This window comes from Eptatretus burgeri, chromosome 12 (assembly GCF_056783735.1).
Source record: "Eptatretus burgeri isolate ZD-2024b chromosome 12, Ebu_testis_v1, whole genome shotgun sequence".
Classification (NCBI taxonomy): Eukaryota; Metazoa; Chordata; class Myxini; order Myxiniformes; family Myxinidae; genus Eptatretus; species Eptatretus burgeri.
Window position 1 is genome coordinate 92,667,324 of NC_140972.1, and position 19,403 is coordinate 92,686,726.

The window sequence follows — 19,403 nt, forward strand, 5'->3', positions numbered from 1 at the left end:
CCCGGCTGATGAGTTTGGATGGGCGACCTGATCTGAGTAGAGTCTCGGTGGTATGATGCGTCTTCCACCTCTTAATGATGGATTTCACCATACTCAAGGGGATAATGAGGGACTTTGCAATCTTCTTATAACCCTCTCCTGAACAGTGCTTCTCCACCTCTTTATGTCTGACTTCTTTGGAAAGCTCCTTGGTCTTCATGTTTGCCTTGTTGGTTGACCAAGTGAGCTTCACCTTAAAAGTCCTAAGATAAGTGGAGGAGCTTAATTTTTAAATTAAACCACTGATTACATATAGGTGAAACCTTGGAGTACTTTGTGAAGACTCTACATATTAAGTTTGATTTGAAAGTATCACGAAATAAGATTAGGAGGTATCAAAATGTGAAAAATTTGGAGGGGGGTGAATACTTTTACAGGCCACTATAGTTATTGCACCAAACTTACCATGTTCACTTCAGACACCATGTCGATGTTGGCGATGTTGATGCTCATTCCAACTTCCACCGGATTTCCTTGAAGATAGAAAGAGAAGAGTACCGGAGAGTTGGTGTCAAAGCCACCCAATGTTCGCCTGTTTATACATTTATCGTTTTTAAAAGACTAGTCTAATAATATTTTTTATAAAGCATTGCAGTAAAGTCTGATCCAAATAATTTTAAAGCAATATATGTATTTGTATATTGTAATCAGTAAAAAATAGTGTGATTGATAAAAACATTAGAAAGGAAAAAAAACTTTAACATTGATGTGCTACAAAAAAGTTAAGTTCAAAATAGGTCAAAAATTTAAAACATTTGAAATTATTTTTTCATTTCAACTTCACTACATCAATAATATACCCCAAAGGAACCTCCATGCCAAATATCAGCATCCTCGTACACATATTAAATGAATGGCAAGCTTCTAAAGAACTTGCACCAAAAACTTTAACATTTTCACGCTCACACTCATGCCGACGCTGACGTTCATGCCGGGGGTATCGCAATAGCTCTCTGTTCTTCAAACAGGTGAGCTAAAAATAGTAAAAAATTGATCATATGGCTGTGGTCATCAAATGCAATGCTCCACTCTTATCACCATCTATCCCTAATTGTGTTTTCTCACCACACAACCTGTCCATTTGCCATACAATGAGGAGAATGGGCTAAGCACCAGAAATTGCATACACCAAGGTGCTTGAGTGAGCGATCGATGCACACGATTCACGAGCGCTCAGTTTGTGATTCGCAGCCAGGGTCATGGACAGACCACACAACATGTATCATAAATGGTTGAGCAATGGCTGAATAGCCTCCCTCAATACCAATACCGGCTGACCCTGTGAGAACATCTTTGTCCGTATGAGATTACTTGGAAGAAAGTATGTCACATCTGAACAGGAGAGGAGGGGAGGGAGGAGACACAGTAAACTATAAGTAAAAGGGTTGGGTTAGGTAGGGATAATGGGGAAAGAAAATATTTTGAGTCAGAATGGGGAATAAATGGGTTTTCATTTCAAAAGGTGTTGTGAGATTTGAAATGTCCTCAAGTATGTGCTGGCAGAGAAGGTGTGGAAGAAAAACGAATTCATTCTGTCTTGTGAAATGTACGATATCCTGCACCGACCATTTTCTGTCATGCAAGGTGATGATACTCATTTCCTCATGTATGCGTTCAAATGCTTGCAAAGGTATAAAGTCTATTGCAAAGCATTGTAATGAACTAAAGTCGTTTTGTCAACATATATGGAGTTGTTCACCAAGAAGGATCGTGGGTAAAAGTTCTGACCCAGAGTTGAGGCAAATTAAAGTGTTTTTGTATTAGAAACGGAACGTGTTTTTTACGTCTTTGAAGCGAGGAAGCAGCCCACACATTTGCCTTAGCACGATTGCAACATATGCTGCCCTCAGGATGAGGAGAGCCCTCTGTCCTGTGGATCAAACTGCTTGCTTGTAATCAAACCACAAATGAGTGGGAGATGAATTCCCATGCTCGCACATTGTGACCGGTGTTATGCTTACACACAAACTATATATTGTGTTCTGCTAATTAAGAGACTGAGGGTTCTTTGTCCAACCCATGCCCCCTCCTTCCCCCTTTCTATGCAAATAACTTTGCTATAAAGAAGCTAGGCTTGTGAAACGGAACTCAGAACTCAGAGAAGGGAGTTCGCAGGAGCTTGTCGTGGTGCTGCTCTGTGTATTTGTTTCTTTCCATGTACACGTAAATGAATAAATGATTCACCTCTCACTGGGACTGGAGTTACTTGAGTAACGTTCGATTCCCCTGGAGGTTCGAGTGATTCCACCACATACGCAACCAGCAAAGTTGCTATAGTTGCCTCAACCAGCAAAGTTGCCTCTCCTGGGCTATTCCTCAAGTTTTATTATTAGCCCCCGTTGGACAGTCCACAACGGGGGATGATGGATTTGGTCTCAATTTTTGTGTCTGTGTGTGCGTGTATGCGTCTGTAACCATATCTCAGACATGTTTGGACCAATTTTATTTGTACTTGGCACAAAGACAAAACATGATGGTATACATATGCATGTCAGTTTTTTTTTTTCGACATCAGGTCCAAGATGGCTGACCGGTGGACATTTTAGTTGTAAAAAAAAACCTGATGTTGAACACGTCCTCAACCATTTCTCAGACAAGCATTTACCGATCTTGTGAAAACTTGGCACACAGATAAAGAATGATGGCATACATAAGAACGTCATTATTTTTCGAGATTAGATCCAAGATGGCTGACCGGTGGACATTTTAGTTGTAAAAAAAACCTGATGTTGAACACGTCCTCAACCATTTCTCAGACAAGCATTTACCGATCTTGTGAAAACTTGGCACACAGATAAAGAATGATGGCATACATAAGAACGTCATTTTTTTTCGAGATTAGATCCAATATGGCTGACTCGTGGCCATTTTAGTTGTATAACAAACCTGATGTTGAACACGTCCTCGACCATTTCTCAAACAAGCATTTACCGATGTTGTTCAAACTTGGCACACAGATAAAAAAAATGACGGTTTACATCTGCACATCACTTTTTTTTGAGATCACATCCAAGATGGCAGACTGGCAGACATTTTAGTTGTAAAAAGAACCCCCATGTTGCACACATCCTCAACCATTTCTCGGACATACATTTACCAATTTGTTCAAACTTGGCACACAGATAAAGAATAATAGCTTACATAAGCATGCCAATATTTTCGAGATCAGTTCCAAGATGGCCGACTGGCAGCCATTTTGTTACTTAAGCATGTCCCCAACCATTTCTCCGACATGCATGATCTGATTTTGTTCAAACTTGGCACAACCACAGTACATGATGGCATACATGTGCCCCTAACTTTATTTTGCAATCTGATCAAACGTATCTGACTTGTAGACTGGCGGCCATTTTAGTCGTATGTAAATATGGGCTAGCGCTTTAACTACATAGAGCAAAATTACTAAAACAATGGGGGCTATGACATTTTATATCTTTTTTACTTGTTTCACATGCTGTCAGTGGCTGCTGGTTGCATCTTTGCTGGGAGCACAGCTGTGCTGCTGGTGCAGTGCCCCTGCCACCAGTAAGCTGGTACTCATTTTGCCAGCTTTGGAAGGATGACTAGCTGAGTGAACCCACATGGTGTTAATTAACAGTACAACAGGTGCTCAAACTCGAGATGCTCAGATCTAAAGCCAGTCACCTTAACCATTAAGCCAGCACCAGGCTTATTTCTCAAGTATATGATGGTGAGTTTGTCGGGAACCAGCTGCATTATTGTACAGTGTTTGCAACTCATACTTGTACCAACTTTCTATACCACACGTACAAAGTGAATAGTGGGGATAAGCAATTGGTTCACTTTGTCTGTCTGTCTGCCTATCCACAAACGTCAGTTTATGATCAAGGAACAACTTGATTTCAAATTAATGTTGTATTTTGTACATTAATCGGAAACCCTCAAGAGAGGCAGAAAACAACATCTTTCTAATCTCAAGTCTGAACTCACAAACCTCTCTCCCTCCAAATCCTGGTGGCGTTGAATCAAATCTGTTTCTGGTGTATGTTCCCCCTCCATCCCCTCCCTCACCTCAAATGGCCACACTGCTGATACCGCACATGAAAAGGCTGGATGCCTAAACTTGGTGTTTGCATCAAAATCTTGTGTCCGAAACCCTTCGCTTTCTGTACCCACCTTACCCAGTCGCACCCAACTGTCCCTGGACTCTGTGTCCTTTTCGTCAGACAAAGTGGAGAGTTTGCAGTTAAACCTCGACTCAGATTCTGCAACCGGTCCAGACGGCATCAGCCCACATGTCCTAAAAACCTGCTCCTCTGCTCTTGCTCACCCTCTCTCTGTTCTATTCACCCTCTCATTTGCTCAAGGTCATCTGCCATCTGCTTGGAAATCAGCAAATATTACTGTCCTGCATAAAAAGGTACAAAAACAGATCCCTGCAACTACAGACCAATTAGCTTTCTCCCAATCATCAGCAACGTTATGGAATCCATCATCGCTTCAGACATTAAATCCTTCCTCTTCTCCAATGGCTTGATTTCCGATCATCAATTTGGTTTCAGAACAGATCACTCTACCCTGGATATGCTGCTTCTGTTCTCCCAACAATGGATGGAGGTCCTCAATACCAGACATGAAATCAGAGTCACATCCCAAGACATATCGCATGCTTTTGACATGGTCTGGCACCCTGCCCTGCTCACCAAACTCTCTTCCTATGGTATCCAAGGCCATCTCCACTCATGGCTCGCAGACTTCATCTCCTGTCACAGCCAACGTGTGTCCCTAAATGGAGTTCTCTCATCCCCTCTTCCTGTCCAGGCTGGAGTTCCTCAAGGCAGCGTTCTGGGCCCTGTTCCTTAACTGGTTTTCACCAATGATCTCTCCGACTCTCTGGAAAATCCTCTTTATCTCTTTGCTGATGACTCCACCCTCTGCCGTACCATCTGTCATCCCTTAGACCGGCAAGCCGCAGCTTCTTCGTTCTCTGCAGATCTGGGTAAAATCACAAACTGGTCCAACACGTAGAACATGTCTTTCAATCCTGACAAATCTCACACTCTCACTATGTCTCTCCGAAAGGACCGTTTAGAAAACCCACCCATCTACTTTCTCAATAATCCTCTGGAAGAAGTCCATTCATTCAAGCTTCTGGGTCTCACTATCTGCCATGATCTTTCCTGGGAAAGCCATATCTCCAACCTGGCCTCAAAAGCCAGTCACCCGGTGGGAATCCTCCATCGTGCAAAGTCCTTTCTCAGCCCACCTGAGCTCCTGACCACATACAAAGCTTTCGTCTGCTGCTTGATGGAGTACTGCTCTCCCCTCTAGGCTGGTGCTCCTGCCTCTCACATTTCTCGGCTTCACGCTGTGGAAACCAAGGCATTACGGATCATTGGCATCTCACACGATGAGGCTGAGACTTTGGGCCTCTCACTCTCTCACCACAGGCAGGTCGGTGGTATTTCTGTCTTTTACCATCTCCTCTCTGGCCTTGCCCCCCTCCCTTACTCTGTCTGAGATATGTTCCCCCCCCCCCATATTTCTGAAGAGCACTCAAGGTCCACCAGCAACCCCCTTGTGGTAAAACTACCAAAATCACTGCTCACCTTCACTCTTTCATTCCCATTTTTTCCCACCTTTTGAATAAACTCCCATACTCTCTTCAATCCCATTCTTCCCCCCAGGCCTTCAAAACAGCTGTTCACCACCACCTCTTATCGTCCCCATTCCAAATCCTCGCTTTTATACCCCTTTTGATCCAACCCAAACCCACCTCCTTCAAAATCCCTGCTTTCCTTCCTGTAAGTCCCTGTAATGTCCATCTTGTATTCCCCATGTTCCCCGCCCCATCCCTCTCCCTTCTACAGATCTCCTAATCCTAATGTCTCTGTTCCCCACTGTTTTGTCCTTCCCTCTCCGACCCCTCTTGTCTCATGCCCCCGCACCCCCTTTGCTGTGCTTTGTATGTTCGCTCTCATACGAGCCTCGTCAATGCATCCAAAAAAATCCCAGTGCTTAGGAGTATTTTAGCTCTCAATTTGTCCCGACGATGCATGCGCACAGAGGAGTTAGATAATTGTTTTGGTCTGTCTGCCTGGCTGGCAGTCAAACAAAATTGAAAATCATTCCAAACAGGAAACTTCCTGCTTTTGAGGACGTTATAATGAACACAAACAACAGGCACGAATAACTAATATAACAAGTTAAATAAGGTGGTGTTATAGATACTACATCAACACCAGTCAACTTTCGAAAAAAAAAAGTTTCTCCAACCTATAAATCTCTATTTTATTTCATTGAAATTACGTACTTGAACACTGGAGAACACAAATCGTATTGTTCACACTTACAAAACCCTTATGTTAAGAAGTACTTGAACAAAATATAACAACATTTTATGTCGTCACAACCAATCAAATTTGCTGTTGTAGATCCTGCCCATGTCCTTGTTTCTCAAGACTGTGTGGGGTAAGGTGTTCTATGAACTCTCTCCTGTTTTGTGGGGTTTGTCATAATCCTATTGATTGTATTTGCATATGCAATTATTGAATGCATTGGTACAGATGGTTATATGTACTAAATTCCCAAATGTATTGCAGACACTGTGGAGGGCTAACAGGATAGTTTAGAGATGATTGTACTCTCTTTTGAGCTGTCTCACTAGGTTTCGAATCTCTACCAAGCTATAGACTGTCTTCCTGGTGTTTCGCATGCAGTGCGCCATCCGTTGGGAGGAGTTTAAGCTGGAGGACCTGGCTGGTAGCACCGGTTGCTGGTGGACAGTGAAGATTCCATAGTGTCTTTGAGGAAGAGTTGGCAAGTTATCATCAAGATCCTGAACAAAATCCAAATTCCTGTCACCTTCAGTCGAACATCAAACTTGGCCAGCTGGTTTGTGAAAGACTTGGGCCAAATTTTTTCCCCAGCTGACCCCATTAATTTGTATGAATTGGAGCCCTTGAAGAAGTGGTCGATTTGGTACTATACAGGGTTTTATTTCACAAAAAAATCTTTCGGTTTCTAATATTGTCATTGTCATGAAGACTGTCCAAAACCTTGCGCCATTCCTCGTTGTAAAGTTCTTCTGACCTGATCTTTAAATAATTTTGGTTTCTTGCTCAATGTACAACAAGAAAACCACAGTCACTAGAAAAGGTCCAGAATGACAGAAATGTCAAAACTCTCAATAACCATTTCACTTCGAAGGTCATTCAGCTCTTTACTTATTGGTATGTTGATTGCAATCGAGTTTCCTGCACCGTTTTATGGAGGATTGTGGGAAAATATACACATTCATATTTGGAGGGTTCATTTGAACTTTTTGGTTTGGTAATATGTTGCCTGTATTATGACGTGGTTCATTGTGTTCTTTTTTGCTTATGCTCTTCGGGAATCTTTGCCAACGAATCAACATTGACTGTGTTCACCTGTCAGTAATGACTTGTCAGTTTCCAGCATTAAAAATCCATCTTCTTGCCTCTCTGTCTGCTGTACTTTCACCCCCTGAAACCACAGAACCTTTATCTTCTTCTTTGTCTCTTTGAAAGCATCCATTTGAACTAACAGGCTCATTACCACTTCCATGAATTATTTGATGATGATGAACCTGCCACATATGGAAGTTATGGAGACCCAATGCACAGGTGAAATATGGCCATTCCCAGTATTTGTTTAAGAATAAACATTGAGGTTATTTCGCTATAACAATAAACTGGATAAGGGTTCAGCCTGACAAAGTTATTAGCAAAGACTAGCAGGGATACCTGGAGTTGCCAGGTGCTGTTCTAATCATGTTGGCATTTTGAAGAAATGTAAGTTTGGTTTTTTTTATATTTTTTGTGGGGGTCTAAAACGCTTTCCTACCTCGCTAAGGAATGGGGTCAGGGATTATTTATTATTACCTTTCACATCATTAAAAAGACTTCGGCACTGCAGAGAGATTTCAAGAAAAAAAAACAAATCCAACTTTTTTTTTTGGTCAATTTTTTTAACCTAAACACTCCCCTGCACTTATTCATGAACGTCTGAAAGTTTGATGAGGATCCATTCAGTCATCTCTGAGAAAAATGGCGACAGACAGACAGATGATAGACATTTCTCTTATAGTATATACCAGCAAATACCACCTATCGCTTTGCTAATGGGAATACGAAGTGAGGAGGGGGAGAGAAAGAGGGCAGCGAAAGACAGAGAGGGAGAGGGATGAGAAGGAGAGGGAGGGGGAGAGAGGACAGAGAGGGAGGGGGAGTGTGACGAGTAAGGAGGGAGCTAGAAAGGCTGTTGACTGAGGAGTGGAGGTGGGGGGGGGGAGCAGGCGGAGAGTGAGTCCTCACCACACATTTTTATACACTCTGGGAGGGGAGAGAGAGAGAGAGAGAGAGAGAGAGAGAGAGAGAGAGAGAGAGAGAGAGAGAGAGAGAGAGAGAGAGAGAGAGAGAGAGAGAGAGAGAGAGAGAGAGAGAGAGAGAGAGAGAGAGAGAGAGAGAGAGAGAGAGAGAGAGAGAGAGAGAGAGAGAGAGAGAGAGAGAGAGAGAGACGGAGAGAGAGAGACGGAGAGAGAGACAGAGAGAGAGAGAGAGAGAGAGAGAGAGAGAGAGAGAGAGAGAGAGAGAGAGAGAGAGAGAGAGAGAGAGAGAGAGAGAGAGAGAGAGATGCATCTTTCTATTATTAAAAATAGAAAAGAAAGCCCCCAAATGGGAGTTACATTTTCATTTCAGAGAAAGAAAAAAAACCAAGAAAGAATTTCTGACGAAAGAAAAGGATGAATCGGGTGGATTATACACAAAACATTTCACAAAAGGATAAACATTCCTCTCGGACTTTGCAAATAGGGTAATTCCAGCGTAACGGACGTAACATTGAGACAAAAATTGCATCACTAATGTTGAAATTTTGAAAAGGTTGGCAATATTACAGAGAGTTTCTTTATTACATATCGTAATTAGTCTCTATGGCTTTCTGATATTGGTACAAACCCCACTGTGTAGTCTACTACTAAAGCAAAAATCAACATTTAAGAGGTGTAATGGACGTAACATCGAAATGGACACAACTAAAACTGGCCATAGCACAATTCTTAAATCCTGCGAAATAACGAATTTATAGTATACCTTTCATTCACGGTAAGCAAACTAAGCATTAGTAGCATACTTTCTATATTCCAACGATACGATCTGTCTGTTGTTTGTTAAAATATTTTGAAAAGTTCACTGTAACGGACGTAACATTTTCGACAAAATGAAAAAGACAGAATGACTTACCGTTGGAAGACATTGAGGCAGTTCTTTCAAGATGGCCGCTAAATCACGTGACATCATCCACGGAGTAAATATCGCATAAATGATGAAAATTCAGACCAAACTAAACACCGTCCAACAGAAATCCTTTTGAAAAATACATTTTCAAATTTTATGCTTCATGTCCATTATTACGTGGAATTACCCAATAACTACTTTTATACACAATTTTGATTCGAACTTTGGTAATCTTCCAGTTACTGAAAAAAAAAAGGAAAATCCAATTTAACACGACTTTTTACAAGATTTTGGAACAAAAACAAAGCATCTTCATTATTGACTCGAACACCATCAAATTTTCTTTTCCTCGACTTATATACTGCCATCTTTGCCTGAGCAAGCAGGAAATTGGCTAACAGAGCAGTGCAATTTTTGTGTGGGATATCCAATCCGTAGATGAACACACAAGTGTTAACCAGAGAGTTGGTGTCAAAGCCACCCAATGCTCGCCTGTTTATACATTTATCGTTTTTAAAAGACTAGTCTAATAATATTTTTTTTATAAAGCATTGCAGTGAAGTATGATCCAAATAATTTTAAAGCAATATATGTATTTGAATATTGTAATCAGTAAAAAAAGTGTGGTAGATAAAAACATTAGAAAGGAAATAACTTGCACCAAAACCTTTAACATTTTAACGCTCACGCTGACGCCGGGGGTATCGCTGTAGCTCTCTGTTCTTCGAACAGGCGAGCTAATAATATTTTTTTATAAAGCATTGCAGTGAAGTCTAATCCAAATAATTTTAAAGCAATATATGAATTTGTATATTGTAATCAGTAACCAGAGAGTTGGTGTCGAAGCCACCCAATGCTCACCTGTTTATACATTTATCATTTTTAAAAGACTAGTCTAATAATATTTTTTATAAAGCATTGCAGTGAAGTCTGATCCAAATCATTTTAAAGCAAGATATGTATATTGTAATCAGTAAAAAATAGTGTGGTAGATAAAAACATTAGAAAGGAAAAAACTTTAACGTTGATTGCAATCGAGTTTACACACAGCTTGCACAAAAAAGTGCTACAAAAAGTTAAGTTCAAAACAGGTCAAAAATTAAAAAGATTTGAACTTATTTTTTAATTTCAACTTCACTACACCAATCGTATACCCCAAAGGAAACTCCATGCCAAATATCAGCATCCGAGTCCACATATTAATGAATGGCAAGCTTCGAAATAACTTGCACCAAAAACTTTAACATTGATGTGCTACAAAAAAGTTAAGTTCAAAGCATGTCAAACATTTAAAACATTTGAAATTATGTTTTAATTTCACCTTCACTACATCAATAATATACCCCAAAGGAACCTCCATGCCAAATATCAGCATCCTCGTACACATTAAATGAATGGCAAGCTTCTAAATAACTTGCACCAAAAACTTTAACATTTTCACGCTCACGCTGACGCTCACGCCGGGGGTATCGCTATAGCTCTCTGTTCTTCAAACAAGCGAGCTAAAATAGTGTGGTAGATAAAAACATTAGAAAGGAAATAACTTGCACCAAAAACTTTAACATTTTCATGCTCACGCTGACGCTGACGCTCATGCCGGGGGTATCGCTACAGCTCTGTTCTTCGAACAGGCGAGCTAAAGATAACACATTCACAAATACCAAATAAACACACAGAAAATATTTTGTGCCAAAAATAATGAAGTACCTTCTATGAATTTACCAAAAAACTTTCAGAAAATGACTTTTTTGATAAGTTATTGTAATTGAATTAAGACTAGAAGGATGCAAAAATATTAATACAATGCTGAAAATGGAAAGTGACATCCAGAGAGCAGATCATGTTACAGTGAGAGCATTATTAATGAATAAGTCGAACTACCATGCAGTATCATTTTTATTTGTAATTATGATGGCATCACAATTATAACAGTGCATGTGCAAAAGTATTTATCAGCTCGCCTGTTCGAAGAACAGAGAGCTAGGTATAGCGATACCCCCGGCGTGAGCGTGAAAATGTTAAAGTTTTTGGTGCAAGTTATTTAGAAGCTTGCCATTCATTAAATATGTGTACTAGGATGCTGATATTTGGCATGGAGGTTCCTTTGGGGTATACTATTGGTGTAGTGAAGTTGAAATTAAAAAATGATTTAAATTTTTTTTTATTTCAACCTAAGATGGTGTCAAAGCCACCCAATGCTCGCTTGTTTATACGAGATGCTTGCCATTCATTTAATATGTGTACAAGTTTACCGATTACAATATACAAATACATATATTGCTTTAAAATTATTTGGATCAGACTTCACTGCAATGCTTTATAAAAAATATTATTAGACCAGTCTTTTAAAAACGATAAATGTATAAACAGGCGAGCATTGGATGGCTTTGACACCAACTCTCTGGTCAACATTATGCAATAATACATTATTATTTGTAATTATGATGGCATCACAATTATAACAGTGCATGTGCAATGGTATTTATCAACCTCTTCTTTCGGCTGCTCCTGTTAGGGGTCGCCACAGCGGATCATCCGTATGATCCGCATAGTGATTTGGCACATGTTTTTACGCCGGATGCCCTTCCTGACGCAAGCATGGTCGCCTCTTACGACACAGGGATATGGTACACCTATTTTAACCGGGGTATACACCGGCCCAGTATACTGGTACTCATTTCACCGACCTCGGAAGGATGACAGGCTGAGTCAACCCCCCTGGTGTATTAATTCAGTGGCCAAACGGGGCTTGAACTCAGGACCTTTTGGATCCCAAGCCGCTGCCTGAACCACTGCGCCAACACCAGGCTCTTGCAATGGTATTTATCAACATGATGCAATAATACATTACCTACTTGCCTTGCCATGACAAATGCATCTAAAAGAAAAAGTAATATGTAGTGTTTTGACTTCACAAATATTGAGTCTGAAAAATGTGCACCAACAAAATTTATTTCATTTGGACTTCATTGCATCCCTAGTACACAAAAATTAATGAATGGCAAGCGTCGAGATAAAAACAGGCGAGCATTGGGTGGCTTTGACACCATCTTAGGTTGAAATGTAAAGAAAAATTAAAAAAATTTGTTAATTTCAACTTCACTGCACCAATAGTATACCCCAAAGGAACCCCCATGCCAAATATCAGCATCCTAGTACACATATTAAATGAATGGCAAGCTTCAAAATAACTTGCACCAAAAACTTTAACATTGATGTGCTACAAAAAAGTTAAGTTCAAAACAGGTCAAAAATTTTACCAATTTGAAATTATTTTTAATTTAAACTTCACTACATCAATAATATACCCCAAAGGAACCTCCATACCAAATATCAGCATCCTCGTACACATATTAAATGAATGGCAAGCTTCTAAATAACTTGCACCAAAAACTTTAACATTTTCACGCTCACGCTGACGCTGACGCTCACGCTCACGCCGGGGGTATCGCTACAGCTCTCTGCTCTTCGAACAGGAGAGCTAAAAATCAAGCCAAACCTCACAAAACAATTCCGAAGTAAAATAAATAAAGGTGCCAACCGTTGGCATTCAACATAGATGTGAAAAAGGTTTTCAGATTTCTTACAAAAAGGACATTCATCTACAAGCAGATTTGAAAAACAGTGTAACAAGTGATTAAAGGAAGGATCCAGTGTACTCGTCTCCATTGGAGGTCGCCATATCGTGGTGGTACAGGAGGGTGATAAAAACCTTTGCAGTTAGGAAAATAAGGGGGAGAACAAGGTAAGAGGTCTCTCCATCGAACCTTCTGCTGTGTTATTTGCCGTTGCGAAATAAATTTTACACAAACCAAATAAAGGTCTTTTTGTTTGGGAAGTCCATTGAAGCCTACGTTAAAAGGGGCACAAGTAAGACGGGTGGCAAGAGAAAAAGCACAAACGAGTTCAGGAGAGGTAGAGAGAGAAGGTATTCGATTTGCATTTTGTTCATTGCTTTGCTGGTCTTGCTCCCAAGCAGGTGCAAGCTGTGTGTATGTCCAAAGCACACTACCTAATATGCGTGCCACGATTCGAGAGGATCGCACACCGACCAGGCTTGCCAATGCATCAGCTCCGACCCAGCTGCCGTTTGGGCTGAGAATATCTGCGACAGAGTTAATGCCCTTGTCGGTAAAGCGTTGAATAAAGCACCTATCAGCAGGCATATCAAGGAAAAAGGAGTTGTAGAACAAATGTTCTTCCAGAAACATCTGTTTCGTGTAAGAATGTGTAGCTCTTGTTATTGTCAGAGCCTTGCCACGCATTTAGCATGCTCTGATAGAAACCAGAGAGGGGAGATGTGTCGATTTTGGAAAGGTCCATCAGGAAAAGAGAGTGGTCATAGCCTAGCTTCCCAGCCTGTTGCAAAAGGTGACGAGCGATGTTGACCCATGGTGGAGAGGGCCACATGTATAGCAACCGAGAGTAGAAAGGCCATTAGCTGGCTCTTTATGTCGACCAGGCCTTGGCCTCCATCGGTCAGTCGTAAACTGAGGACCCCAGGTCGCAGCCAGTGTTTTCCGTCCCAGAAAAAGGACACGAAGCACTTCTGGAGCTGTTGAAGCAACACCGCTGGAGGATGCAGCATGAAGAACCTGTGCCATAAGGTAGAGGCCACCAGTGTGTTGATGACAAAGACCCTTCCACGATATGACAGTTGTGTGATCAGACCTTTCCATTTTTGCAGTTTACCCTCAACAAACTCGAGCAGACCAGCCCAATTCTTTGCTACTGTGGTATTATTACCTAAGAACACTCCAAGGTATTTCACACCATCATTGGCCCATGACAGTGGAGCAGGAAGTCTTGGTGCCAAGTAGCACAACGGACCGAGCCAAAGGGCGCTCGTTTTGTTCCAATTTCCTTTGGCTGAAGAAGCCTTTTCGAATAAGGAGAAACAATAATGAACGACGTTAATGTCATTGATATCTTGTACGAATACACACATGTCATCGGCGTATGCCAGTACCTTGATTGGGTGTTCAAGCTGAGACAAACTAACCCCTGTTAGTCTACAGCGCAAAGAAACCAGTAGGGGTTCGATGGAGAGAGCATAAAGCAACCCGGAAAGAGGGCTTCGCTTCCCTCGACCCTAACGGTGTTATCGACCTCCAACGGCGTGGAGGGGGATAATACTTTGGGGGTCTCTCATAAAACATCCATTTTAACATTTCCTGCGTTTCCAGCTTTACCACGTGACGGACTGGGAGCAGTAACAGGGTTAACATTTGTTTCGCTATTTCCCGCTGACGAGGATTCAGGGTTAACTTTTACCAAAGTGACGGCAGGTTCATCACGAGTGGTCTGTGTATCACCGTCAATGGACTTTCCAATTGGAGAGTTTTTAACGAGAGAAACAGTTTTGTTTACTTCGATAACAGGTAAAGCGGTCTCCTTAAGGGAAACGTCGATGTCCTCACGGGCAAGTAGGGTAAACTTGTTGGCCGTAGGTACCGGGTCCATTCGGGGTCCATTCCTGGTAAACATTGTGGAGTGACCTCAGTCACAACTGCAGGAACATTACCGACAGATTCCTTGTTTGTAAATGCTCCCTTCTTCTGGGTTAAACAACCATCAGGTAAAGTCTTTCTCTTCCTTGATGAAACGATGGTGAAACCATCACAAACATTCGTTTTGCTGTTTAGACTATCAGACTGGGAGGACTGGGAGGACTGGGAGGACTGGGAGGACTGGGAGGACTGGGAGGACTGGGAGGACTGGGCGTTATTACCGGACACGGGATTCGCTTCCTTCGAAGAAGAAGCAGAAGAAGAAGAAGAAGAAGAAGAAGAAGAAGAAGAAGAAGAAGAAGAAGTATCCTTGTTGATGAAGTTTGTTTCATCGTTTGACGAAGTCGCCTTTGGGCAAGATCATTTCAAGTGTCCGAAATTACCACATTCGAAACATTTCAAGGTGTCAGTGGTTACGTAGACTTGGTAATAATGATTATCAATTTTGAGTTTTAAAACGATGTTCAAGGTTCTTTCTGTGTTAGAGGGAGGAAGCACCACATGAGCTTGTCTCCGAAAAGACATCACATACTTCGTCCGATCATCCTGGCTTCGTAAAGGTAACATGGTGATCTGAGAAACCACAGTACCATAACGAGATAGTTCGGAGATCAGCGTCTGATTCTTCAGGAAAGGAGGAGCGTTCGAGATCATGACCTTCACGGCCGGAGTGTCGAGGGGAGATGAGCACGAAACGTCCGTCATCTGTTGATAGTCCAGTCGATACAATTTCTTGAACCAGTTCCATCTCAGACACGACGATAACTATACGTTTGTTCATTCGCGAGGCTGCACGAACTCTGTTAGTACCGACTATGTTTCCTGTTGCAATAATGAGATCCTCGACACTGACGTCATCGGGCGGGACACAGACGATGCCATGTTTACGTGTTAATGCTTCAAATGCCGAATAACAGGAATACGAAGTCATTTTAGGAAGGGGGAGGAGGGGCGATTGCTCTCGTGCAGGAATTAAATATGAGCCGAGACGGGTTTCCAAAGGAAAATACACACAGCTCCAGTGAGGAAAAACGATCAGTTGAAGGGCCGGGATGGGCCGCCAACTAAAAGTTATCCACAAGAAGCTGTGGGCTCTCTTTCTCTCTCTATCTCTGGGAAAAAGTATGCAAGGAGAAAAGAGGGGGATGGGGAGGGAAGAGGAGGGGAAGAGATGAACCAAAGGGCAAACCGTGAAATAACAAGGACAGATGGGCGGGGTGGGGTGACAACGGCGCGAGGGAAGGCCGAAGAGCGAGGTCTAACAAAGAGGGGAGGGTTCCTCCTGGTCAAACAGGCAGGGACGAGGAAGGCGATCTGGGGCCCACCCAAAAAGCTACACTTTTTTCCAATTTACCCTTGCAGTAGAAGCAAGCTCAAACTGGGTAAGGCAACGAGAGACCTCAGAAACATCTTTTTGATTTGCAATAGCAACACAAATATCATCAGCACAAGCTGAAACAACGACTTTGGAGTTTTGTGAAAGAGAGACTCCGAACACTGAGTTCCGAAGTAAAACTAATAAAGGTTCAACGGATAGATTGTAGAGCATGCCTGATATCGCACAGCCCTGATGGATGCCTCACTGAAAGGGGAAGGGTAACAAAGACTATTATTCACCTTCAGCAGACAAGATGCATTTTTGAACAATAAATTAATATAAGCAATAAATTTTTCCCCAAACCCTGTTCTCCTTAATACACCAAACAAAAAAGAATGGTTAACACTGTCAAAAGCTTTTTCTTGATCTAAAAGTAATAAACCAAAACCAGGAGATGTAGTTCGACCAAGACTGATCAAGTCTCTCACCAAAAAAATATTATCGCATATGGAATGTTCTGGTACACAGTATGATTGATCAGTGCCAATCAAGAAAGAGATTAGACGGGTTGCAAGTGCTTTTGACAATATTTTATAGTCCGTGTTGAGGAGTGACACAGGCCGTCAATTTGCGGTCTCATGCAGGTTTCCTTTCTTCGGAAGGAGACACAAAACTGCCCTCTGGCAGCTCAATGGCAATTCACCTTGTTCAACGCTCTCCTGAAAGACCTCAAGAAGAGTAGGGCCTAGAATGTTCCAGAAAGCCTTATAAAATTCGGCCGGAAGGCCGTCTAGTTCAGGGGCCTTCCCATCCTTGCTATCCTTGAGCGCAGCAGTCTGTTCTCCAAGAGAAATGCCAGGCTCAAGCAATTGCTGTTGGTCTTCAGACAGAGAAGGGAGCTGTTCAAGCATCACATTCCTGTTCTCTTCATTCACAACTCTTTTTGCAAAGAGTTTAGAAAAATAGTCTTGTAGTTCCTGCTTGATATCACTCTGGGAGGTCAACAAATCACCACCAGAAGAGCGCAAAGCATGGATTTGTTGAGAGGTCTTGACCATTTTTTCCAAATTGAAGAACCCTTTGTTTGGTGTGTCAAGTTGGATTTTTTCGTTCCGCAGTCGGATGAATGCACCGGCCGTCCACTCTTTCACCATTTCAGCCAGAAGGGTCCTTTTCTCCGACAACTGTTGGACATTCACGCCAGACAATCCAGCTTTCTGCTCACAGACAAGTATATCGTTTTTTAAAGCACATATCACACCAAAAGCGTTGTATGTGCTGTAAGATCAGTATTGTTGGCAAAAACATTTGATTTGGGAGTTTGTGCAGTCGCACCATTGTCTTAAGTTCAAATATGAACCCTTTTGTGACTCGCATTTTTCCCAAACTATTTTAAAAGCTTCTATAAAATGTGCACTTTGTAAAAGTTTCAAATTAAAAGTCCAATATGCACTTCCACAGACATGATGAGGAAAGCCACACACCATAACAATCATGTGATGATCGGAAAAACCAGACGGCCTTATATAAGAGTTCTTAACAATGTTTACCATTTCATGATTAACATAAAATGTCTAAGCGAGCCATCGTCAAAACATTTCTTGATGCACAAACCCATGTATACTGACGGATATTACGGTTTTGTACCCGCCACACATCCACCAGTTTAAACTTTTTGACGAGCTGTGCCAAAGGCCTTGCACTGGGTGGATGAGGCTCACAAGTGTTCCGATCAAGTTGTGGGTTGAGGGTGCAGTTGTCGTCACCCCCCAGACACAACAACATGGTTGAGTCAAAGGTGCTTATAAACTCTGCCAACTTATCCAGAAAGGCACCTCTTTCAGAGTTAACACTAGGACAGCAAACATTTGTCATGCAAATCTTTAGGTTACAACTGACAAATTGCACAGACAGAAAGTAACCTTTGCAAATTTCCTTACAAGTTATCTCCGAAGGCTGGAGTCGAGGATGCAACACTCTTGCCACACCAGCCTTGGCCTCAACAAGAGCACTCGAGAAAAAAAGACAACCTTTAAAGATTTAACACCACTCATCCTCAGTAGACTGATTTGTGTGCGTCTCCTGTAGCAATATCACATCAATTTTTTCATTTTAGAAGAGCTGAAATACCTGGAGGCCTCCATTGATGTTCAGGGATGCTACTTTTATCTCCATTCTGTTAGTTATTCTTGAAGCCCGAGTAACACATTTCCTTAACCTTTGGAATTGAGGATCTGACATGTTAACCTGATAAGGTTCACGAATCATACTCCTTGCAGTTTTAATGAAATAGTGTAAATTCAGGAAGTGATCTTCGATTTTTACGTATCTTTTCCTGAATGTATCATCCAGGAATTTAATCACATTTTCTTGAGACACGAATGTTGTGTCGTTTCCCCCTTCATCCTCTTGAGAGCTTAAAGCACTAAAATGTGGGGTAGAAGAGGTTTCATCTGAATCAAGTGCTTCATCTATGGCCTCTCCTATTACTTGTGGAACACTTACTTTTGGCTCAACAGAAAGTTCTGCTCTGTTTACGGACCCCTCCGAATTTGCCTTGTCCATGTCCTTCCCCTCTACAACCCTTACATCATCATCTGCGAGGGAGGGGTTGACATTTAACTCACAGGGTTTTCCCCTTTATCTCTTTCTCCATCACTGTCAGACATAGCTATCACGTCTGAACAAGTTTGGCTAACAGGACAAACACTTAAAACATCCTGAGATCCCTCACTGTTCTCTGTGTCCCACTCAGAGTCGGCCAGTGGAACAAGCGAAGTTTCCACATCCGCACAGGACTCCGGTACCACCAAGGGGTTTCCAATGTGACACGTACCTTGGAGGTCCACCGAGCCTGACACGATCTGGACCTTATCCTGCTCCTTTGCATCAAAGGCATCAACATTTGACCGTTTTTGGCCTTTTTTCCTGGTATCCGCAACAGATACCTCCATATCGTCCACACTGTCCTGTACAGTGGATGGTAAAGGAGAGGAAGCAACCACTTTCCTTATAAATTATATAATTTCCTTATAAATGGTGGAATATTATTAATGTTAACTTTAACTGTTGGGGCCTGTAAAGCGAACACAGAGAGGTAAGTGTTCGGTTCGATGAACAGGCCATGCTCACCCACTGTGGCGACCACGTGTTCCTCCGACACAAACACCACAAACTTGTTATTCATGCGACAAGCAGCACGAATATTATGTAAACCAACGATGTTACCAATGGCGGAAAGCACATCGTTAAGTTCCACCTCACTGGGAGGGAAGAAAAAAAAAACAGCGTTTTTACGAGTTAGTGACTCGAACATCT

The 19,403-nt window shown here is 41.9% G+C and overlaps 1 protein-coding gene across 1 annotated transcript in view; it reads right to left on the reverse strand.

Moving 5' to 3' along the window:
• Nucleotides 1–19,403, reverse strand: part of GABRB1 (gamma-aminobutyric acid type A receptor subunit beta1) — a 103,705-nt gene that overhangs the window by 39,364 nt on the left and 44,938 nt on the right. The window contains exon 3 of the mRNA XM_085848877.1: nucleotides 445–512. Coding sequence (XP_085705003.1) covers nucleotides 445–492 — 48 coding nt within the window. The 5' untranslated portion in view covers nucleotides 493–512. The remainder of the gene's footprint in view (nucleotides 1–444; nucleotides 513–19,403) is intronic.